Source organism: Phocoena phocoena, chromosome 15 (assembly GCF_963924675.1).
Source record: "Phocoena phocoena chromosome 15, mPhoPho1.1, whole genome shotgun sequence".
NCBI classification, from domain to species: Eukaryota; Metazoa; Chordata; class Mammalia; order Artiodactyla; family Phocoenidae; genus Phocoena; species Phocoena phocoena.
Window position 1 is genome coordinate 6,076,383 of NC_089233.1, and position 23,260 is coordinate 6,099,642.

At 51.9% G+C, this 23,260-nt stretch overlaps 2 protein-coding genes across 5 annotated transcripts; one reads left to right on the top strand and one right to left on the bottom strand.

The window, feature by feature from the left end:
* Nucleotides 1-10: 10 nt before the first annotated feature.
* Nucleotides 11-14,490, top strand: CPSF4 (cleavage and polyadenylation specific factor 4). 3 transcript variants are annotated; one of them, XM_065891788.1, is made up of 8 exons: nucleotides 11-113; nucleotides 2,830-2,880; nucleotides 5,036-5,188; nucleotides 7,415-7,510; nucleotides 7,848-7,941; nucleotides 9,038-9,110; nucleotides 10,539-10,709; nucleotides 13,553-14,490. In XM_065891788.1, exons 1-8 carry the CDS (start codon nucleotides 11-13, stop codon nucleotides 13,619-13,621), a joined length of 810 nt encoding a protein of 269 aa, XP_065747860.1. In that variant the 3' UTR covers nucleotides 13,622-14,490. The 3 variants fall into 3 exon arrangements, with proteins under 3 accessions (XP_065747860.1, XP_065747861.1, XP_065747862.1); XM_065891789.1 differs by having other exon boundaries at nucleotides 10,614-10,709; nucleotides 13,553-13,621; XM_065891790.1 differs by having other exon boundaries at nucleotides 10,617-10,709; nucleotides 13,553-13,621.
* An 832-nt stretch (nucleotides 14,491-15,322) lies between these two features.
* ATP5MF (ATP synthase membrane subunit f) lies at nucleotides 15,323-22,560 on the bottom strand. 2 transcript variants are annotated; one of them, XM_065891791.1, is made up of 4 exons: nucleotides 22,497-22,560; nucleotides 16,877-16,984; nucleotides 16,133-16,249; nucleotides 15,323-15,461 (listed from the first exon to the last, which is right to left on the bottom strand). In XM_065891791.1, the coding sequence occupies exons 1-4, from the start codon at nucleotides 22,507-22,509 to the stop codon at nucleotides 15,433-15,435; spliced, it is 267 nt and encodes an 88-aa protein (XP_065747863.1). In that variant the 5' UTR covers nucleotides 22,510-22,560; the 3' UTR covers nucleotides 15,323-15,432. The 2 variants fall into 2 exon arrangements, with proteins under 2 accessions (XP_065747863.1, XP_065747864.1); XM_065891792.1 differs by lacking the exon at nucleotides 16,133-16,249 and having other exon boundaries at nucleotides 22,497-22,509.
* Nucleotides 22,561-23,260: the final 700 nt, after the last annotated feature.

The window sequence follows — 23,260 nt, forward strand, 5'->3', positions numbered from 1 at the left end:
CACCGCCACCATGCAGGAAATCATCGCCAGCGTGGACCACATCAAGTTCGACTTGGAGATCGCGGTGGAGCAGCAGCTTGGGGCGCAGCCGCTGCCCTTCCCCGGCATGGACAGTGAGCGCGGGGTCGGGGCAGGCGGGCGAGGGGCGCGACCGACTCGGCCCCAGGACCCCCATTCTCTGGTTTCGGGACGCCCTCCCCCTCAGTTCGGGAGCTCCTCCCCCTCGGTCCCGGGACTCCTTTCCCCCAATCCAGGGAACCCCCCTTTTCCCCTCATTTGGACTAGGGAGCTCCCCTCTGCCCCGGGGGCTATTTTAAGGCAGTCTTCAGAAGGGCAGGACCACGTCCGGCAGTTCAGATAACTCTTGAATGAAGGCAGGTGTCCTGGGTTGGAAATCCTGCCTTCACTCGCACACACTCCCCAACTATAGGAAAGTACTAAGATATCCCCTTTCCCTACCTCCAGGCCCCCCACTTTGAGCGCCCTCTTCCTGCTTTCATCAAAACTGGGCCGTTGGAGGAGTCTTGCTGAGGGAAGGACCCACCTACCCCTCTCTGTAGGACACCCCAGTGAGACTCTCAAGCTCCATTGTTTTCCTAGGACTCGCACTCCTGGGAGCCCATCCCTCGCTGTTTCTCTGGACCCCACCTCTGGGTCATTCATCACACCCAGGCAGCTGCATGAGTTCCCTTCACTGTCCCGCTTCGCGTGGTGGCTCCTGGCTTCCCCCCCACCCCAACTCAGGTGGGACGGGTAACACTTTATTTATTTTTATTTCTTTTGACCGCGACCAGGGATTGAACCCGGGCTACGGCAGTGAAAGCGCCGAGCCCTAATCACTGCACCGCCAGGGAATTACTTGGAACGTCTAGCACTTTAAAAGAAACCAACAGTTTCCTTAATTTCTCTCTTTTCCAGACACACTTGAAATCTAACGCTATAGCATTAAACCTCAGAGGGCTCTTAGAGGTCACTGGGTTCAAGCCACAGGTGGGGCAGCTCAGGCCTGGGTGGGGGAGGGGACTTGCCAAAGATGGCTCAGCGCCTGGTGGCTCAGCCCGACAGGGTTCTTGACCCTTCCACCTGCAGTTCCCCACGCCATCTCCTGTAACTGCCATAGGACATGGGCCATAGCCCCACGTTCTCCCACGTGTCCCAGGGCTGGTCAAGTCTCCCTGCAGCCTCATTCCCCCCGAGTGGCCACACTTCTGATGCACACGTGACCTCTGAGGTGTCCCTCTCACGCTGACACTTCTGTGTGAGACAGTGCTTACGCTCAAGAGACATAATTCAAACAGCCTTACTTTATACACACTCAGCACTGTCTCCACCGTACACGGCTCATAAGCCACTGCTCGCATTCAGATGTGCACTCTTAAACCTACTCGTTGATACGCGTGGTCACTTTGTGCTTTTACGTGTATGTCCACTCACGCGTGGGCTTTTCCTGTGTTGATGGCACTAGCCTGATGGCATGGAACCCTCCACGCAGGGCGGCTCTTTCTCTTCCTCCCCGCTCCAGCCTGGAAGCACAGATGCTTGAGCCTGTGAGGGCAGGCACAGAGGTGGGGAGCCCACAAACCTGTTCTTAGGGAGGGTCCAGGACATACCTGGCCACAGGTACTGCCTCAGACTTGGTAAACGCCGTCAACGTTCAATGCCTGCCTGAGATCACGGTCAGTGTGTTAGAGGCCAGGGAGGCCATAGCTCTTTCCCCTTCCCTGCACTTCAGTCCCATCTTAATAAATCCCATCTTAGTTATGCCCTGAAGGCATACTTCTTTATCCTGTCTGCCTAAAACCCGATCCCCAGGACTCTGGACTTCTTCTGGCTTTAGGGAATGAAACGACCTTAACCTCTGAAAAGAATGAAGGCCCAGAAATACTCTTAAATGCTTTTTTAAATGTAAGACTTCTCAGACTTTTTGCAATGCAAACAAGTGACACCCCTGTGACTCCCATTACTGGAACCTTAAATCTGTCCTAGCAAAAGCTGCCTGCTTCCAAGAAGCCAACGAATCTCTTGCAAGTTAGCAAGGAGAGGCATGTAAGTGGGCTTCAGAGATGGTGTCGGTGGATTTCCCATGATGCTAAAATGCCTGTTGATAGAGAAAACTGTGTGGGAAGGCACGGGCTATTTATTCTGGTGGCCATGGCAGGTGAGTCCCTGGGCTCCTTGGGACAGCCCTGCACCCCACTGACTTCCACTGCGCTCAGCTTTTATTCTCCTGTTCCCCTCACCAGGACCAGCTCCATCTGTGGAAGCAGAAGACTGTGCTCCTTTAGTTACTGTGTGTTGGTATTGCATGTTAAGAGCAGTCCTGCTCCTGTGTCTTCAGTTACGCTCTTCGCTCCGGAATAGCTTCTCTAAGGCACCTGCCTCTTCTCTGGAGCCGGTTCCTCCTCAGAGCCCCCATCCGCTTCTTTGTGCTTCCTGTGAGATCATTCCCTCCCTCTGCCTCAGGTGAAAGTGCCCCTGAATTAGCCCTCTGGGACGTCTGAGCTGGGAGTAATGAATTTCTGTGATCTTGCATTCCATCCTTCCTTCCCCCATCCACTCCGAACTCCTTGAAAGCATCTTGCTTATAGGAGATTCTCAGAAAGCCCTGAATAATGACTGGTCTCAGCGTGGGTGTCTCATTTTGCAGGAATGACTGAACTAAGGAGCTTTTTCCTTGCTTGGTCAGGCTTAGCATTTTTTTTGCCACTCTGTTTCCTGTGCCTTGACCCCTCCATGGGTTAAAGGCCGGAAGGGTTCCCTCCCCATCTTCACATGTCACCAATAGCCGTTACACATCGCTTTGTTTGACACCTCTTCTCCTCTCTGCAGAGTCGGGGGCTGCTGTCTGCGAATTCTTTTTGAAAGCTGCCTGTGGCAAAGGTAAGAGACCCCTGGCTCCCGACCTTCCCCCTGAGGCGCCCTCTACCGCCCTGTCCCCTGCAGACTCGCAGGCTCTCAGGTCCCTGGCTCACCCTGCTTTCTGCGATTCACGGTGTCCCTAGATGAAACTGTGGTCCAGATAAGCTAGGAACGTGGTGGGGTGTTCTGCCTGAAACCTGGAACACAGGCCTGAATCTGGCTCTGAGTCTGCCTTCTCACCTCACTTTCTCTGCAGCCACGAGCTGACCTGTGACATGGACAGAGGCCCCTAGCCCTGAGGTGTTCAGAAACTTTCTCAAGGTCATAGAGTCAGTGAGTGGCTGAGCCCAGGCCTTTTCTGATTCTACAGTGTACACAAGCTCATGTCCTCTGTGTACTCTCATCAAAAAACTCCACGATAGTGTGTCTCCTGGGGTTCTTGTTCATACTAACCAGGTCCCAACACAGGCAGCGTGAGCCAGACTCTCTGCTGATCCATAAGACGTACCGCTGGGTGGGACCCTACATGCCATGTACAGGTCTGGGCATTTTTCTTCCTGTAGCCAAATTTATTTGGAAACTAAATTTTAATTAGAAGCTTGAATAGGGTGCACAGAATTACAGCAAGGGGATGGTTTTAATGGATGATTTGGGCAAGTTGTGGTTCTATAACTCAAGTCATTTACCTGCCAGGTAGATCAGCCGGGTTGACCTCAGGCTCTCTGGTCAGAACATCATTCCTCTGCTGGGCTCCTGGTCTCATCCCCTTGTCTTCTGCCTTTCTGACCCACCACCTTCTGTCAGTACAGCCATCCTTAACACGGCACTACGACTGTTTCTGTGTTAACTAATACAGTAGCCACTAGCTCCGTGTGGCTGTTCAAATTTAATTAAATAAAAAATGCAGTTCCTCAATCACACTAGTCGTATTTCAGTTACTTAGTAGCCATATGTGGCTGGTGGCCGCCACGTTGGACGGCATAGATAGAGAACATTCCTATCATTGCAGAAGGTTCTGTTCAGTGGGGCTGGTCTGGATCTTTCCCAGACACAACCTCATTCTGGTCAGGCCTTCCCAGTAGTCCCTCCAGGTCACCAATTAGAAATGTGACTTTCCCAGGGTATGGCTCTGTCCTATTTGGGTGATTGATTGCTCAGGTTCTACAGAAGGCAGACCTCCCCCAGTTTGTATATGATGCATTTCTTCAGTTCTGAAGTTGATTTCTTTCTTACTTGTTGGAAGCTAAGTGGGCACTTTTTGGGGTTTGGGAGGTTTTTTGGGGGGGTATGGTTGTTCTACAATGCTGTGTTAGTTTCTGCTGTATGGCAAAGTGAATCAGCTATATGTATATATTTATCCCCTCTTTTTTGGATTTCCTTCCCACTTAGGTCACCACAGAACACTGAGTAGAGTTCCCTGTGCTATACAGTAGGTTCTCATTAATTATCCGTCTGATACATAGTAGTATATATATGTCAATCCCAATTTCCCAATTCATCCCACATCCCCTTTCCCCCCTTGGTGACCGTAAGTTTATTCTCTACGTCTGTGTCTCTATTTCTGCCTTGCAAACAGGTTCATCTGTACCATTTTTCTAAATTCCCCATATATGCGTTAATATACAGTATTTGTTTTTCTCTTTCTGACTTGCTTCACTCTGTATGACAGTCTGTAGGTCCATCCACGTCTCTACAAGTGAACCAATTTCGGTCCTTTTTGGGCTGAGTGAGAGGGCACTTCTAACTAGGGGTAGAGCCCACGCGGAGCCCAGGCTTCTGCTGGTGGTCCTCTTTGCCTTCTGTCTTTTAGGGCAGTGTTTCTCAAACCCCAGTCTTTTACGACCCCTACAAATTTTGCCACGTCTGTGTATCACCGGAACTCTTCTTGAACTGAATTAAGAAAAACACTCCTCCCTTCCCCCCCCACCTCCCTTAGGCTTCTTAAGTTTCCATCTTATGGAATATCTGTGGGATCATGATTTGATGTTTTAGATTTTCCCAAGACACATTAAAATAAATCCATAACTATTGAAACTTAAAATGTGTGCTCACATGCTGCCGAAAATCACACTGCCTTCTGCCAGGGCAGTTGGCCACCTTCCAGGACACGCTGCTTTCAGGGGCCGCCTGGGTCCTCACACCACACCCACCCACCCCGACCCATCTTCCTCGGCAGGGGGCATGTGCCCGTTCCGCCACATCAGCGGCGAGAAGACGGTTGTGTGCAAACACTGGCTGCGGGGGCTGTGCAAGAAGGGGGACCAGTGCGAGTTCCTGCACGAGTACGACATGACCAAGATGCCCGAGTGCTACTTCTACTCGAAGTTCGGTGAGGCGTGTGGCAGGCTCCCGGCACCCAGACCCCCTGGGTAGGGAGCCCCGGGAGGCTTCACCGAGCACCAAGACCTGGGGATTAAGCAGCTACTCAGGTGCCTGTGATGCCTGCCGACCTCAGCTGGCCCTTCAGTTATGGGCAGTTAGGGTTATTCTCTCGTAACCCCTGTGTCTTCCTAGTGCTTCTGTGTTTTGAGTGCTGGCAGGTACTTTGGGAAGTCGAGGCTAACCCGGCCTCACGGGTCTCACGGTGGGTGCAGGAACAGGGCAGCTGGCTGGAGGCCTTGTTTCTGCTCCAGTGGACATTCTCCCTTAAATCAGCTGCTTCTTCCGGAGTGGCAGCTGGTTGCCCCCCAGGCTTGAGTCGGTTCCTTCTCTCTGGAAGTGTGATCCTGAGTAGTAGCTTGTCTGTCCTAAATACCCCTTAAGAATAGCTGCTCCGGGGCTGTCTTCTGGTGGCAAAGAACCGTCCTCTTAACCTTGAAAGTGAGATTGCCTTTGTTTCTGCTTAGAGGACACGTGGCCTTAGCTGAACTGAGTGAACTGTGTGGAGAAGCCAGGGCGGTGGGGCTGGCACAGGGCCCGGTGGAGCTGATGTGCTCCGTGATGGAACTAGACTCCCCTGCCTGTGCCCTGGGTGAGGTTGCCCAGGAAGAATCCCTGTTGGTCAGGATGAGGGTGGGCGCTGGCCCCAGGACTGCTGGCCTCAGGCCCCGGGCAGGAGCCGGCAGGAGGCTGGAAGCCTGCTGCACTCTTTGTGACGGGCCGAGGAACGCTGGGCATGCAGCACGCTTTCAGAGCACTGTTGTCAGAGGAGACGTTAATTATTTCAGCAGCCCAACAGGCTTGGCCTGCTGGCTTATTAATGATAGTTGTGGCTTTTTTTGTAGAGGCAACATAAGCTGAGAAGTCAAAGCACAGACAGATAGGAAACAGGACTCAGCTTCCCAGCTCCCCACCCTCTCCGTCCTGCCCACAGCAGCATGGGAACCAGTAGCAGAAGGGGCAGCAGCTTCTCCATGGGAGCCGTCTCCCATCTGGCCCCAAAGGCAGGAGCCAGCCCTCCTGAGTGGACTCCCGGGGGCGCCTCTGCAAGCTGGCTTGGGTTACCACCTTCCCTGCTGATGGCCCTGGGCCCCACTGCCCTCCAGGCCTCTGTGACAATCGGCTGCCTGCACCTCCCCTGCAGAGTCTGTCCTGGTGCAGACTTACTGTCTGCAGCTCCTGACACTATTCCACAGGTGAGGGTCCCCCTTCTAGGCCTTCTGTCCCGGAGGGACAGTGGTAACGAGGACAGACGCTGTCCTTGCCCTGTGGTGCTTTTACTCCAGTGGCCCAGGGGAAGAAGCAGCTGATTCACCAGTAAGACAAAGAAGAGAATTCACCATAAGTGCTCTAAAAGAGACAAACAGTAATGGGGTCACCTGAGGAGATCTTGAGGCAGTGTGGTCAGGGACAGCCTCCCTGAGGAGGGGAGACCTGGGCTGGGGGCCAAAGGCTAAGAAGAACCCCTGGGAGGCCAGTGTGGCTGGGAAGGGACTGGTCTAGACCCCATAGGGACTTGCGGGTCTGGGAAGGAGTGTGCTCTGAACAGCAGTGATCAGACTGGCCTTTTGTGTGTAAATGGACTGAAGGCAATGCAGCTGCCCAGGTCGGCAGTGCCTGTACTTGGCTGAAAGATGCTGGTGGCCAGCTGGGCCCGTTGCTCCTGAGAGGAGCCGTCATAAAGGCTTTATCACATTCTACCATAGGGACCCAGCTGTGAGTTCCCAAATCTTCCCCACTTTTATCGTAAAAGGTAGAGTCCTCAGGCCTTTCCCCGTCCCATCAGAGCTTATCAGAGTGGAACGGTAATTTGCTACTGGTCTCAACTGATGCGTTTTCACGTCTGGGCCCCCTACATTGCCAACACCTCTTTTGGGTGAGGGGTGGAGCCGTGAGTTGTTTGATGAGTGTGTACCCTGTGCCCGCCTCTGTCAGTGTCATTGACCCTCAAGGCAGCACGGACATCTGTGAGGGAAGGACTGTCACAGCCCACGTACGAGTCAGGTTACTGAGGCTCTGAGACACCATGCCCTGGGTCTCAGGGCTCGCCGGGCCGGGACTGGACACCAGACCCACCTGGCCCTCTTTGCTGTACCGTGGCCCCGGCCACAGGAGAAGCACGGGTGGGTCTGGGTCCAGCTCTCCCAGGTGGACGCATGTCTGGTCTTCCCTGCAGGGGAGTGCAGCAACAAGGAGTGCCCCTTCCTGCACATTGACCCCGAGTCCAAGATCAAGGACTGTCCTTGGTACGACCGTGGCTTCTGCAAGCATGGTAGGTGTCCGGGTGGCTGGGCTGCCTGGTCAGAAGCCAGTCCTCCCCCCCCCCGCCCACATGACCCTCTGCTTGTCCTGCCCAAGTCACTTGAGCCTCCCCAGGTTCCCACTGGACCGCATTCTCACCCATATTTCTGATGAGGAAACTAGCGTTTGAGAGGGTGTGTACCCTGCCCGCTGGCCTACTGAATAAGAGGCAGAGCCAGCACTTGAAGCCCTGTTCTTGCTTTCTGCCCCCAGGCAGCAGTGTGGGCAGAGCTCTGACTGGCAGAAGGGCATGAGGGCATCCCCTGAAGAGGGGACAATCTGAGTGACCCCGGTGCTTGGCTCCACAGGCCCCCTGTGCAGGCACCGGCACACACGGAGAGTCATCTGTGTGAATTACCTCGTGGGATTCTGCCCAGAGGGGCCCTCGTGTAAATTCATGCAGTGAGTAGCCAGCCCCTGCCCAGGCCCTGCTGCCCCCTGTATCTCCCGAGTCCATCGGGGCTTTGGTCACTGGGTAGTGTCAGCACAGGGTCTGGGACAGGGGTGGGAGATGGGGAGGGACCACCACTGCTTCCTGAGCGGGAAGCTCAGGGTAACCTTTACTGTGTCCCAGACCATCTAGGACTCAGATGAAAGCTATGGGCCCTGTGCTCCAGAAAAGCTCATGTACCTGTGACCTCAGATTAAGAACCTGTGCCCTGAAGGAAGGGAGCTTCAGTTTCGGGGCCTCCTATATGGAGGTTCATAGAACTCTCACATGTGAAAGGATGTCCCCATTTCACACATGGGGACACTGGGGCTCGGAGCTCAGCCGCTGGCAGGGGGCAGGTGGTAGCTCCCGGTCAAAGGCAGATCTGTGACCTCTGGAGCCCAGTCCTTGCGTGGGAGGGCTCAGCGCTCCTCTGAGCACCTCTGTCACTTTGGGTGGTTGTGGGGTGGCACTGGGACCGTAGAGTAGTGTCCCCCCAACACCCTGTGCTGCCTCCATGCTGCTGACACCTGCACAGAAGCAGAGTGTCCTGGTCGCTGCCACGTGGTTGATAGGTGGCTGGTGCTCCTGACTTGGTCCCACTCCCTAGATGAGAGCCTAGGAGCCTACAGGTGGCCCAGGATTCCTCCGTGTCGGGTGGTGGTGGAGGGCGTGTCCCCCAGATCTCTGCTGTCAGAGGTCTAACACTTGAGGTGCTCCTGCAGGGAAGGGTGTTTGTTGGGAAGGCCTCCTGTGTACAAAGAGCCTCTGGAGAGGCTCTGACAGTACCAGCTGTGTTTCCCTCCTTTCTCTGAGCAGCACACTTGCCCAGGCTTGCAGCTAGGTGTAGGCAAAGCTGGGTCTGAGTCCAGGCACGTCAGACCTGTCTTCCGCACCACCCCGAGCACCAGCACCCGCCCTATGTCCAGGTGGCTTGTGTGGCTCTGTGCTTAGCTAGAGGCTGCTTGTGATTTTCCCGGGGCCAGAACTCGAGAACCCTACCAGCCTAGCTCCTCTCTCACCTCCTCTTCTCCTTTCTCCTGTCCCCTTCTGCCGCTGGGTGACCAGCCCTAGATTTGAACTGCCGATGGGAACCACCGAGCAGCCCCCACTGCCGCAGCAGACGCAGCCTCCCGCAAAGGTACCGTGCCCCGGGCCCGCGGTGCTGCCGGGCCTGGCCGCGCCCTGGCCGCAGAACGCTCAGCGCCCCCGCCTCAGTGCGGGGCCTGCCGGAGACCCGGCTGGAGATCGTGGGAGGAGGCGGGAGAGGAGGGGAGTCACCCTGGTTCCTGCTGAAACTCCAGGGAGCGGAGCAGTCTGCACCTTCTCTGGGCTGGAGGGCTGTCTGCTGGAGCCAGACGCCCACCGGGCTTCTCTTCCCTTCTTGCCTGGCAAGTGCAGGGCGGCGTGGGCGCCACACGTCTGCCGTTCTTGCTTGCGGTTCAGACCCTTCTCTCTACAAACGGGACTCCCAGCAGGGCGGGAGAGGAAGTGTGGCTGACTGGTTCTCTGGCTGGTGCCCGACTGCAGGGGGGATGCTGGGAACAGATGGTCAAGGCATCAGCTGGCTCCAGTCTCCTAAGCGAGGGGATCCCACACCCCAGCAGCGGGCTGCTCCCCTCCAGCATGAAGAGAGGGAAATGCCATAAATGAATGGGAATCTGCAGCAGTGACCCCCAACCAAAGGCGCCTTGGGTTTGGTTACAAGATGCGGGCGGGGGCCCAGAGGCAGGCTGGCCAGGTGTCCTAGGCAGGGTCTCAGCGGGCTGAGCAAACTGCCCAGCAATCGTGAAGCCTCACCTCTTACCTGGTTGGACTCTGAGCCCTTTGCCAGAGCCTGCCTGGCCCTCCTCCATGCTAGAGGCCGAGCAGCCAGGAGATGTGGCCACCCTCGCAGCACTGCCTGCCACCTTCAGGAGGATGTGGGATGAACCAAAGAGAACTCCTGTCAGAGCCGGGCATTCCCATGTGTGGATGCGGCCATGACAACCTGGGGTTTCCAGCTTAGGGCTCCTGCAATGACGGGGCCACAGCCAGGGACCCACTCAGTCAGTCGGCAGTGGCCTTGCTGTCCAGGCCCCACCCCAGGCGCCCCCGTCCGCCTTGCTCACGCGGCTCCCTAGCGGAGGGCCCTCTCAGCCCCTAGACCGCAGGTCAGCGTGTCAGCCGCCGACTGTTTTCTGTGACTGTTGCCTGCCGTGTAGGCTCTAAACACCTGGCTGAACCAAGCGTTCATCCTGACCTGAAGCTAGAACCTCACAAACAAAAGTAAGGCCTGCTCATGCCCTCGCCCTGCCGCCCCAGAGACCGCCTCGTCTCTTTGGTGTTTTGTTTTCTTTTATTTTTCGTTTTTGTGTGTCTGCATGGTGTTTTTCGGGCAGCGGCTCCTGCCACCGTCACCAGACGTTTCTTTTCCACCTACTCTCCTGAGCCGGGCCACCGTGGAAGCCCTTCTTCCTGCTGGTCACGGTCATGCGGGAGAAGTCCCGCCCTCTTTTTTCCTGTCCCCATTGGTAGTCTGCGTGCACGTGTTTTCCGCAGTAAAACCGTGTTGTATAACTCTTTCCAGCAAAGTAACAATCCGCCATTACAAAGGTCGTCCTCCTTGATCCAGTTAACGAGTCAGAACTCTTCTCCCAACCAGCAGAGAGCCCCGCAGGTCATCGGGGTCATGCAGAGTCAAAACAGCAGCGCAGGCAACCGGGGACCCCGGCCGCTGGAGCAGGTCACCTGTTACAAGGTGAGTCCTGGGGCCGGGGGTGTGGCCGGGGGTCTTCACAGTCAGTGGCTATTCCCTCATTCCCCAGAGAGTTAGCTGATTTTGAAGAATGAAGACATCTTTGTTTTTTGCTGATTGAAAGAGTAAAACTGGGTCACTCCAGTGAGCTAGAGACCATGCTACTTCCGTCCACGACACACTAAGGCCAGGTGAACAATTAAACACACGCTGTTGAATGAAAGGATTGCGCTTGCAAGAAAGGGATGGGAACCTCCCAGAGGCCGGGAACGAAGTGGGAGCACGAATCCAAGGAACAGAGTGAGCCCTGAAGCCTCTGGGTGTCCTCATATCCCAGGTGGGCACACCCAAAGGAAAGCGACAGAAGCTTTAGGCCCGCGTGGGGAGGAAATGGAGTAGAACCTCCACCCCCACCCACTCACAAAACGGGACGTTCAGGGAAAGGGTAAACTTTTTTAAAAACTTACTGGAAAACTTGTCCATCTCACTCTCGGCTCGGGATGGAAAGAGGGGTGGGGAGAAAAGCCCTTCTGAGTTTGTCGTCACTGGCAGGCCCTTCCTTGAGTCTGGGCCTGTGTTCACAGCCTTGGTGAGGGCCAAAAAGCCACAGACTGAGTTTTCTAATCTAAAACAGCCCCGGATGGGTGAGCCCCTGGCACCCGACTTTGAGAAATTTATTCTCAACCCAGGCCACACAGAATTCCCACAACTAAGGTTCCCCAGAATGAGCTCATAATAAAAATGGTAGAAGGAAACAAGCACCACCGTCAGCACAAACACCAACAGAACTAGACTCACAAAGGTTTCAGATGTGGAGATTATTAGATGAAATACAGAACTAGTACATGCTTTCTGTAAAACCTCTTAGACGATACAGAAGTGTTCAGCGCAAGTGTGCCCTTTATTCCCACCGTTTTCCTAAAAGAGCCACTTCACTCAGCTGTTCTGTTCTCATGTTTTGTTTTCAATACCCCTTTACACTCCACAATTCCTACAGGGGACTCCACTCAGAGGAGTGCTCTTCTAAACTTTTATTCACACAAGCACAAGGACAATATATATTTTAATATAAATAGGGCCCTAGTATGTACAGTGTTCTGTAATCCCTTTTTCCTTATAACATATTCTGGATCTCTGTGTTGGCATAAGTAACTAATGTATTTCAGTGGCTACATAATTTTACCAGTTCTCTGTTGGTAAACAGTTCTCTGCCGGTAAACTATTAAGTTATAGTTTTTGCTGCTAAAAATAGTGCTGAATCTGACAGACATTTGTGAGCTCTTGTCTGGTGTCTGGAGCATCCATGCCTACAAGTAGAAGGGCCAAGTCAAAAAGCATATGCCTGTATTGTTCCTAGAACTTGCCTTTGGGAAGAGCTGAGCCACTGGTCACTTCCCACAGCCATCAGACACTCATTGAGCACCTGCTCTGTCGGCTCCGCGCAGAAACCCACTGCTGTCACTCCTTCCCGGGAGGGGTCTGTGTTCTGAGGGAGTGGAAGGCAGGTGCCCAGACACCAAAGTTAAAAGTGCCCACGCATGTAGGGAAGGCCTCCCAGAGATGGCTGAGCCTGAGCCCTAACAGGTGAGGAGAGTATGGAAGGGCTGGCTGTGGAAGAAGGTGAGGGGAGACCAGACAGTTCTCAAGTGCAGTGAGGAGACTCGGGTGTCCTGAGTCAGCTGAGCTGTCCTGCCTCCTCCAGGACTTGTCGGCAGGGCCTCTGAAGCAAGCTCTCCTGAGTCCTGGAACCTTAGAAAGATGGGGCTGGGGATAGGGGACGAACCTAACAACCTCTTCCTACCACGGGCACAATTGATATTAAAGCCATCTCGGGGGAATCCTGATTCCCCAGAACCAGCCGCGGAGGCCAGTGGACAGGCCAAGGGCAGCACGCGGGGCCGCGGAGTCCCTCCCTCTGGTTGTCACACCTGCCAAAGGTCCAGCTGGCAGCTACACAGGCCACTTGTCCACACGAGTTACACCTACAGATCAGAAAGACTTGAGAACACGGGGACTGTGCAGTCGGGGGAATAGAACAGGCCAAAGCCCCGAGTTCCAGACCAAGGAAGCAAGGACTGGGAGGGCCCTGGGTGGGTTAGCGCGGGGTGGGTGCCCCGGCGTGTCTCCCGACCCCTTGTTCAGTGCTCGAGCCTGCCACTTCCTTATAATTCCCTTCTGCTTTCTGAGGAGTAACTAAGAACGAATGAGGAGAAGCCAAGGAAGGGTCTGGATAATCAGCCGGACAAGTCAGGGTCCTGCTAGATTTTCTGGAGTGATTCTGCCGGGTCTCTTCCCCCAAGTCTAATCATGGTCCCGTCTCTCTGATCCTGTGACCCAAACCTGGCCTAGGGGTAGCGTAGGCAAAAGTATGCACGAGCCAGGAGGGAAAGATCTTTGGGTGCAGCCCACCCTCTGTCCACGCAAGGAATCCCTGAGTTGGGGGAGGAGCCTGGTGGCTTCTGTTGCGTTGCCGCCTCCCCTGTCGCAGGGGAGTCCCAGAACTGTGCCTTAGAGGTAAGTGACTGGCCAGCCATGCAGAGGGGCTTGGTCCCTGGAGAGGCGGGAGAGCTGTGGTGCCACGGGCTTCTCTTCACCCCGCGCCCCACCACAAGAGTCCGCCGTGGCCTGCGTGCTCCCTTCCACCTGCTGAGCTGCTGGCTGCGGTTTCTGTGCCACTCTACCTTCTGGAGCTCCCTTTCCCTCGTGTTAGAATGAAAATCTGTGCCGCTGAGAATTTCAGAGTCCCTGCCCCCAACCTGGAATTTAGCGGGTGCTGCCTTAGTTGAAAATTGCATTTGAAACAATGTTTTTTTTTTGTTTCCTCCTTCCCTTCCTGCTGTTTGCAGTGTGGTGAAAAAGGACACTACGCCAACAGATGCACCAAAGGGCACTTGGCCTTTCTCAGTGGACAGTGACAGCAGCTGGAGCCAGCTCAGAGCAGCCCCGAGGGGCCCCATTATTGGGGACCACTCTGGGCCATCTTTGGGAGTGTGCATTTAACTGTTTGATGCTGGTACAACTGGCTGGAGCTGGCAGGCAGGCATACTGGGTTTTATTCTGAGGGGCTACATCTGTCAGTTTCCCTATCATTTTGCTGTAATCTTTTTTTTTTTTTTAAGGGGGACATGTGCTCCAGTTCGGTCCCTCAAGTTGGGATCATGTTTGTCTAGGCATCAAGGCCTCCCATCTGGGACTCTGCACACCACCCTCTGGGGAGGGAGGATGTTGTGGGGAAGGGCTTGTGCGCAGCAGTTCTGTGAGGAAGGTGGCCCTTCCCCTCAGGGCCTCCTTAAACACCAGGGGCTGCTGGATCATTTAAAGCTGTGGCCAAGTCACACCTGCTTCCGCCCTGTCCTGTTGAATCAGAGGCCGTGCCTATCCATGTGATTTGAACGAGACAGCCCTTCAGAGCAAACAAGTGTGGAGTTGCCTCTGCCGGTCCCGCTCCAGGGTGGCAGCAGTTGAGAGGACCATGTAGGGCTCTTGAGTGTGATGGCCTTTTTCCTCTGGGTTTATTTTCTCGGGGCACTTGCTCAACAACGTTTAAGGTATACCTTAAGCTGGGGCTGCAGACACCCTTGAAATAGACGATGCAGTCCATCTGTGCACCTACCTCCTGCCCCGTCAAGCATCCGCACCATCACACACCTCTGGCCTAGAGGAGGACCCTGCCTCTGAGCCTGGAAATATGAAACTGGCACCTGCAACCTGCTGGACAAGTGGGCCTATTCGAGTTCAATTACAAGAACAATTTTTATGGAGTTGATTAAAGCTTGTTTTTTAAGCTCTGTCTCATTACTTCGGGGACTCCATGCCGAGAGGATTCTTGCTACTGGCTGCATTAGCTGCCTGGCACGAAGCTTTGACATTGGTGCTCGCTCTTCCGCTTTTGGTGAATGTGTCTCACGACCGGAAGTGATGCTGTCAGAGGAAGAAAAGGCCTTTGTACTGGCAGCCTGTACAGTCTGGAAGCCTGGCCTTTGGGCCAGCCACCTGGCAGATGTCCTTTATTTCTGATGTTGAATACTTGTTCCTTCAAATTCACATCTTGCAGGAGATAATTAGCCACAGCATTTCACCCTATACTCCATGAAGTATATATGCTTATCGCACACCCCCTAATAAGAAACTGATTCTGACCTTAATTATCACATTACTGAAGGCCTTGGTGAAGGATAAAGAGGGTGCTGGATACAGCAGTTGAGAGCTCCTATCAGGGCCTGTGCTTTCCCCTTCCGCCTTCATCATCCCATTGAGCTTCCTGCAAGTGGAGCTTACTTACCAGGACCAGGGGGTCCCACACGTCCCAATTCCCTGACACCCCAATACCCTGGATGGTACAGAAGATGGGGAAGGGGAGGGCATTCTTAGGAACGAGGGTTTCTGCTTTATATTGTGAAAGTGTCAGCTGACAAAAGGCCAAAAATGAGGCACTGAGCAGGAAAACACCTCGGCACTGTTGGCGGAGGCTCTGGGTGACCCCCCAGCACACTGGGACGAGATCTTGAAGCTCCATGGTTCAAAGCCCTGGGCTGTCTAGGAGCTGCAGAATGACCCCACCCCACCTTGTGCAACAGGAGCTCCTATAGGGCAGGGAAATGGCTGAACCAGTGAGGCAGTCCACATACCAGTCATCTTTTATTGGGTGTTAATTCTCCACTAGGATATAAAAGGATTCAGGGGTGCCAGGCAAAGGTCATGGTCAGGAATGCAGAGCGCGCCCTCTTCAGTGGTACTTGCGTAGCCGCTCGTGTTCTGAAGTTAGAAAGGCAAAATGGTAAGTTTCTTCACAGGTGGGGGTGAAGCCATCCTGAGAATTCCTTTCAGGAGATGACCCAGAACCTACTTGTGGAATTTACAGCTAATCTGCCACCTGGCCAGCCTCTTCCTTCCCTGAGGGAACACCCACTCAGAAAAACAGCACCCAAGCGCCCACCCTTCAGGGCCAGCACTGCTCTGGATGCCACAGAGTGGCAGGTGGCTCGACACTGGCAGAAACAGCCCATGAAGCCCACTCAGCGGCCACCAGACATCTCCCACCAGACCAACTCCTCTCATGTCTCAGCACCAGGAACAGCCACGCTTTTCCAGAGCACCACACAGACACTGGACTGTAGCACTCAACCTATTTCCCTCTTCACACTGGCTGCTAGGAAGATAAAGCCAAGTTTTCCACCAACCTTTGGCAGAGCCTGCAGTGGCTGATAGAATGCTGCCTAAGTATCACCTTTACCCCAGCTTCATCTTATTTTTCCTGTCTTTCTCTTTGCCACAATTTTTGCATTTAAAATACGCTATATTCTGAAAAGTCCCTCCAAGTCATCAGCTTGTCTGCAGGGTGATGGACTTCTAAGGTTGAAAGTGAACCAATACCACCCTGTCATGGGAAACCCCACTGAAGGCAAACCAACCCAGAAGAGACTCACTGAGTTCCTTGTAAGAACGGCAGTAGTTGAAAAGCACGTAAGCTGCAAGCACCATAGAAAGCCCAGCGATGCTCCCTTTCTTCACGTTGATGTACTTGTTGTAATACCGGTAGTAACCTGCAAAGTGGAGAGGAGGCCACTCCTCTGAGGGCACATTCTACACGTTCTAATAGGAGAGGGCAAAGTTGAGGAAAGGCCTGGGGGCAGGAAGAAACAGTACACAAAAGACAGCCACAGGGTAGCCAGAATTATATAGAGAAAAACATCAAGATGGGGGCCCCTGAGGAGGCTGGCAACCACACAGGCTCCCAAAGGATGATGACATGATGACACAGGACTGCTCTGCACTTTAAAATGCACAGACCTGAAGGACAGACCATTTCAAATACTCATCTTGAAAGTTCTGCCTGGCAGGGAGATGAGCATTATAGACTCATGTCCCCTGTTCTTCCAACTCATTTTCCTCTTAAGTCTTATGACATTTCTTTAAGACAGAGGTACTGGTACCGATTCCAAGCAATAGAAAACATTTCCTTGTCTGAAACATCTCAGAGCCAGCCTTTGATAGGACCGATCAAACATGGAAATTCGAGGGCTAACAATCTCGCTCTGTCCTTCTCTACATAACTTACTGGTCTGAGACAAGGCTTGTACTGGCCAAAGTAATTCAGGGCAAAGAAAGACCTGTTTGCCCTGAAGACGCAGAGATGTGCTTTTATTTACACATGCCCATAAGGCTCTGACCTCTTTGAAACGCTCCAGCAATGCCTTTAGGGGTGAAATCTCGCATCAGTATCCAGCTTGGCAGCTCCCCTAGTTTGACTTCCAGGAGCTTCTTGTCCTTCAGTGGTACTGAAAAGGAAGTGCAAAAAAACACACACTGGAAGGTCTCCCAATAACACAAACAGCAACCTTCTGTGTCACTTATTTCAGCCATTCAATAAAGGTGCATTCAGTAGCGTTACTAAATAGAGGCTGCATATGAGCAATATCATAAATAAACACGTCACACCAGATACACTATTTAAGCCAGAGTCTATATAATGGCAGAACAGGCTTTTGAATAAAAGCTTGCTGGGAATAACTATGTAAAAAGAGAACTAAGGGCCATGAGGAAGCGGTAAAGCAGAGGACAGATGCCTTTATAAGTAGGAGTGGGGGAGACAGAGAAGCTGGGCACATCTTGGCCAAAGGCACACAGCATGCAGGCCATGGAGGCAGGGTTCCACCTTAGGTCTGGCTCTCATGCTCCTGAAGCCAATCTGATTTCTACCTCAAGCATCCTACCTCAGACCACAGATGTCAAATGACTTAGTAAAAACCTCTCTAAAGACCCAACAGGCCACAGATCATTTTCCAATGAGAATCTGGGGACAGGAACGGCTCCTGGTTGAGGCCATACTGTATTCATCTCTGGGCTTAAGAGTAACATAGGAAGGGGGCCAGGGAGGGGTTGGCCCTGTGAATATCCAGATGCTCTTAAGGACAGAATCTCTCTTCCCCTGTCCTCTTCCAAAAGATAACTTTAAAAAGCTGTTTGGGGCTTCCCTGGTGGTCCAGTGGCTAAGACTCTGTGCTCCAAATGCAGGGGGCCCAGGTTCAATCCCTGGTCAGGCAACTAGATCCCGTATGCTGCAACTAAGATCCCGCATGCCGGGACTCAGGCTCCTTAAGGACCATCCTCAAGAGTCCACTGAGGGGAATCCCACAGGTCTCTTGACGTCTCCCAACCCTTATCAAGGACAAGGGCCTTCAGGCTTAATGGCAGCTTCTACTCTGCTACAGGCTGTCTGGAGAATGAGACACATGGCCCTGATGGACCAGAATGACTGCTTGTCAAGAGGTCACAAGTGACAGGTGGAGGCACACCTGGTTTTAGGGTCATGGTTCAGGTGGTCTGTCCCCAACAAACTGGCCTCAACCTTCCATCTAGACTTATCCAAACACATGGAGCACCTACTGTGTGCTAGGCCGCCTGCTAAGCACTGTGGGTACAGCACTGACTGCAGATGACAGCCTTGTGCTCAGAAGCCAGCATTCCATCGAGAAAGGCAGCCATCTCAAATCCACTCATCCTCCTGGGTTCACCACACTTCAGCCAAACCCTTTTCTGTTTCTCAGATGCAACCGGATTATTTTCACCTGAGGGCCTTTGTATCTGCAGTGCCCCTGGATCATCACAGGGCTATCTCAACTTAACGGTCATCTCCTAGAAGGCCTCCTGCCCTGCCCGCCTTATCTCAAGCACCAGCACTTCCTTCCTATGTAACCTCTGAGCTCCAGTTTCCTCCCCTGTGAAATGGCTTATTCCAAGGTTTGAAGGAGAATCTATGTAAAAGCATTTGGAACATGCTCAGAACTGTAAGCTGTTATTATTACTGTTGAAATCTCTTTAAGGTCCATGTGAAACATCCAAGAAAAAAACAGGGAGGTGGCAGAGAAAGAAATGGCATATAACTGAACTTTAGGACATTCATAGAGCTTCAGGGATTAACTGCACCCTTTAGTTCTTTTATGAACAGAAACTGTGATTAGTTTGGTAATACTTTTGAAATGTGAGACAGTCTCAAATGAATTTCAGGAATGTTCCAAATCAGGAATATTGAGTGTCAATGATATTGAGCTCCACACCAAACAATAATGTCATCTGAGAATGACCTATACCCTACTCTGTCACCTTGCCTGTGTTATTTCAAGAAAAGTTTAACAAGTACACATCTTACATCCCAGTTTTGTCATCACTTGAATTAGTAGGCTTTTAGTCCAAGAATTACTATACCACGTCTCTTGAGTAAGAAGAACATGGTGGCCACCTTGGCTACACTCTCAAAGTCTTCTTGCATGCAGGGAGGAGTACAAACATGTCATTCTAATACCAACTGGCTTTAAATATGGCAATGTGGCAGGGAGGGGACGATGAAGGGACAGATGGAACTAGAATGGCAGAATGCTGCTAACTGTTGATGCTCTGTAACGAATACAAAGCATTCATTACATTATTCTGTTTTCTTTGTATTTGAAGTCTTCCATAATAAAAAGGTTGAATATGCTTTTAAAAATAGAACTATGTTGGGACTTCCCTGGTGGCCCAGTGGTTGAGAATCCGCCTGCCAATGCAGGGGACACGGGTTCAAGTCCTGGTCAGGGAAGATCCCACATGCCGTGCAGCAACAAAGCCCGTGTGCCACAACTACTGAGCCTGCGCTCTAGAGCCCGTGAGCCACAACTACTGAGCCCACGCGCCACAACCGCTGAAGCCCGCATGCCTAGAGCCCGTGCTCCACAATGGGAGAGGCCACCGTAATGAGAAGCCCGCACACCACAACGAAGAGTAGCCCCCGCTCGCCACAACTAGAGAAAGCCCGCAAGCAGCAACAAAGACCCAATGCAGCCAAAAATAAATAAATAAATAATTTAAAAAATAGAACTATGTTGGGGAAATGTGCAAGAGAAACAGAATTTTAAAAATATTTTCAACTGGTATAAGGCTGGTGACTCAAAAAAAAAAGTATTTAGGTCACTGCTAGGCCCAGTGAAGCTATTTTTTTCACATTCACACAAACTATGAAAACATATTCTCATTCTCACATTCAGGGGCTGACACAGTGCCTTGGCACATCACAGGAGAAAAAAGCCAACAATTTATTTTTCTTCATATTTATATCTCTGTACTATGAAGAAAACAGCACTTCCATAACCAAAACTAAGAAATTTATAAGCACAGAAAAAAAAATCACATTAGCCTTAAGGAGAGCCAAGTACAGCACCATCACAAAATTCCAAGAGACCATCAGATTCATCAGAGATGCATCTACACTTATTCTGAAGTTTCTCTTTTAGTGGAAGGCAAAGGCCTTAGTCCTTGGCAGCCATACTGAAACCCTCCCCCAACACTCCTCTGCAGCGGCTGGTTCACACCAGTAGAGTATGCTGATGAACAGAGCAGCCTCTACCATGGAGTATTCTGGATTTACTGCCACTTTGAAACTGTGTGCCCTTGGGCAAGATACTGCTCTGTTTCCTCCTTTGTAAAATAAGGCTATGGGACTTCCCTGGTGGCGCAGTGGTTAAGAATCCGCCTGCCGATGCAGGGGACACGGGTTCGTGCCCTGGTCCGGGAAGATCCCACATGCCGCGGAGCGGCTGGGCCCGTGAGCCATGGCCGCTGAGCCTGCGCGTCCGGAACCTGTGTTCCGCAACGGGAGAGGCCGCAGCAGTGAGAGGCCCGCGTACCGCAAAAAAAAAAAAAAAAAAAAAAAAAAAAGGTAATAATAGTACCCACCTCGGTACTTAGCTCTAGGTACTATGTAAATAGGAATTATCTGTCTTTCTGCTTATGAGCTATCTAAAGGTGGGAGGGAGTTCCCCACACACAGTTCCTGTTTATGACAGATTTTCAGTGAAGGCTGAGAAAGGACCACAGGTTCTTGGGAGGGCAGGTGACTACTTGGCTTGATTTTATGACTTCAAGAAGCATACTGTCCACCTATATGGAGAGACATGGAAATGCCAAGTGTCTTCTGGGTGCTAAATCCAACTCTGGGGTTGGCCAGAGCGAAGAGTTTTAGGTTTTGCAGGCCACACAAGGTCTCTAACATAGTCTTTTTTTAACAAATTTTTTTTTTATTTTTATGTTTTTTTATGTTTTTTTATTTTTATGTTTTTTATTTTTTTTATTTTTATGTTTTTATGTTTTATGTTTTTATGTTTTTATGTTTTTTATTTTTTTTATTTTTTTAACTATTTTTTTATTTTTTTTATGTTTTTGTTTTTATGTTTTTTTTTTTTTTTAACTATTTTTTATTTTTTTAACTATTTTTTATTTTTTTTATTTTTATGTTTTCGGGCTGCGCCGTGCAGCATACGGGATCTTAGTTCCCCGACCAGGGATCGAACCCGTGCCCTCTGCGGTCGAGTCTTAACCACTGGACCGCCAAGGAAGTCCCTTAACAAATTTTTTAAAAAACAGAAACTATTCTTAGCTCACAGCATACAAAAACAGGCCACATGAAATCCAGCCCATTGGCCATACTTTGTCAACCCTGATCTCATCTATCACTGTTAATCGGTATTTCCATCACTTTATTTGCTAATGGACTAGTGGCGTTATGCTCTGGCAACAGATACCATCTGAAAGATCATCAGTACTTGGACTCCAGTTCCTTCACCTGCATGATGCTGAATGGGCCAGGTGTGACATGACCTTACCCAAAGGTCACGCAGGGAAAGCTGGACGACTAGCATTCAACTGTGGGTCAGGCAGTGTTACAAGCACCTTACATATACTAAGTTGTTTAACCCTTAGTTCATAGCACTCTCCATCTCCACTACAACCCTCTGCTTAAATAAGATACCAAGTCTCAATGCTTCCTTTTCACATGTTGTCTGTTTAAACAACATAACCACCCTGGATAAATATTCTCATGCCCGTTTTAACAGATGGGAAAAAAGTATCACTCTCATATTTTTTGATCCCCTTTTCATTTCTCCGGGCTGAAAATAAGAATATAGAAACTGGGGTAAGACACACATAGATTAGTCAAAATTCTGCCACTATCACGCTGTGTGACAGCAGGCAAGCCACACCACATCTCTAACCGTTATTTTCCTCATCTTTAAAATGGGATCAACGTTGCCAGCACTGATCCTGACAAGGCTACAGTGAGGATGCAGGGCTAAAACATGGTGGCTTCCGTATTTAAAAAAAAAAAAAAAAAAGTGTGGACGGTCCGATTTATACATGCATGTCATCGTAAAGCCTGCTGGTCATAAGGTCACCCTTGTGATTAAAGCTCAGGTTACCACGAGGCCCCAGAAACCTAGGTTTGAATCCCAGCTCAGCCCACTCACTAGTAGTGACCTTGAATAGGTCACTTCACCTCTCTAACGCTATTCAACATATATATACATGCGTCAAACCCGACGTGGTGTCAGGCACCATCCTAGGCATTAGCTCCTCTTGGAACTTAATTTGACCTTCGAATTTGCGCGGAGGGCTCAGGTGCAAAACAAGCGCCTGGGTTGCGGCAGGGCTGAGAGCAGCTATTCCTCAGCGGGGAGAGGAGGGGTGGCCGGAGACAGCGCATTCTCAAGACCCGAGGCGCCTCGCCGAGCTGCCGTCGCCCTCCCCGCCACAGCCGAGTGGCGCGGACCCTGGGCAGGCGGGAGGCGCGGCGGGGCGAGCTAAGAAGGGTTGGACGGCGTGGGGCCCTGGGCAAAGGGCCCGGCGCGGCGAAGGTCCTGAGCGAAGGGCAGGCGGCTCCGGCACTCGGTCCCTCCCCTCCAAGTGCGGCTCTGAGCACTGGACCCCGAACCCCGACTCCTGCCTTTAACCTGGTAGCCCTAAACCGAACCGGAAACTTACCAATTGACGCCATCTTGAAGTCCTGGCTGTCCGCTCCTCCGGGCCGCGCGAGGACTGCTGGGTAGGGAGCATGCGCCCTGGGGGCCGGGAGCAGAGGTTCACGGGAAGCAGGTCGCGACTGGTACGAGGCTGGGACTTCAGGTGCGCCGTGGTGTGAAGGGCGAAGAAACTGGAGAGCAAAGCCCCGCGACCCCGCAGTTGGGAACCCGGGGGTGGTGGTGAAGGGGTGGGAGTGGAAGTGGTAGGACTCAACCTGGGCTCCCAGTTCTGGGAGGAAAGAGACTGGAAAGGACACCCCCCCAAAAAAATAATAATAAAAGGGAGGTGAAGAAAGAGCATCCTAGCTTTCTTATTCTGTCGTGTTAAATTTGTTGTGAAAGATGACAGGAGCATCTTAAGACCCTTCCTCCCAACTGTGCTTGATGGGAGATTAAAGGAATCCCCAATCAGCAGGAAAAGCCGGTGTCCAGGCTTAGGCTCCAAATAGGTTTGATTCAGGAGTATCTAATGTGTCCAGGCTCTGGCGCTACGCTCTATGGACAGAAATAAGCAAGACCCTAGGGTACACAGCTCCAGCTCTTCTTTCTGCCACTTCTTTTCCGGGCACAATGATGCCTCACCACCATTTTGTGTTTTTTCTGGAAAGGCCACAATATACATTCTTGGTTAAGCAATTCTGAGTTGGGCAAGATGCTTTGATACCCTGAATCTCAGTTTTCTCCTCTGTAAAATAGGGATGTAATGCTTACCTTGCTGTAGGAGTT

Coding starts and splice junctions, on each gene's coding strand:
- ATP5MF (XM_065891791.1), bottom strand. Junction 16,250..16,876: donor TGCTGGAGCGTTTCAAAGAG/GTCAGAGCCTTA, acceptor TCCACTTTGCAG/GTTACTACCGGTATTACAAC. Junction 15,462..16,132: donor CCGTTCTTACAAGGAACTCA/GTGAGTCTCTTC, acceptor TTCTAACTTCAG/AACACGAGCGGCTACGCAAG.
- CPSF4 (XM_065891788.1), top strand. CDS start 11: ATGCAGGAAATCATCGCCAGCGTGGACCACATCAAGTTCGACTTGGAG. Junction 114..2,829: donor GCCCTTCCCCGGCATGGACA/GTGAGCGCGGGG, acceptor TCCTCTCTGCAG/AGTCGGGGGCTGCTGTCTGC. Junction 7,511..7,847: donor CCGTGGCTTCTGCAAGCATG/GTAGGTGTCCGG, acceptor TTGGCTCCACAG/GCCCCCTGTGCAGGCACCGG.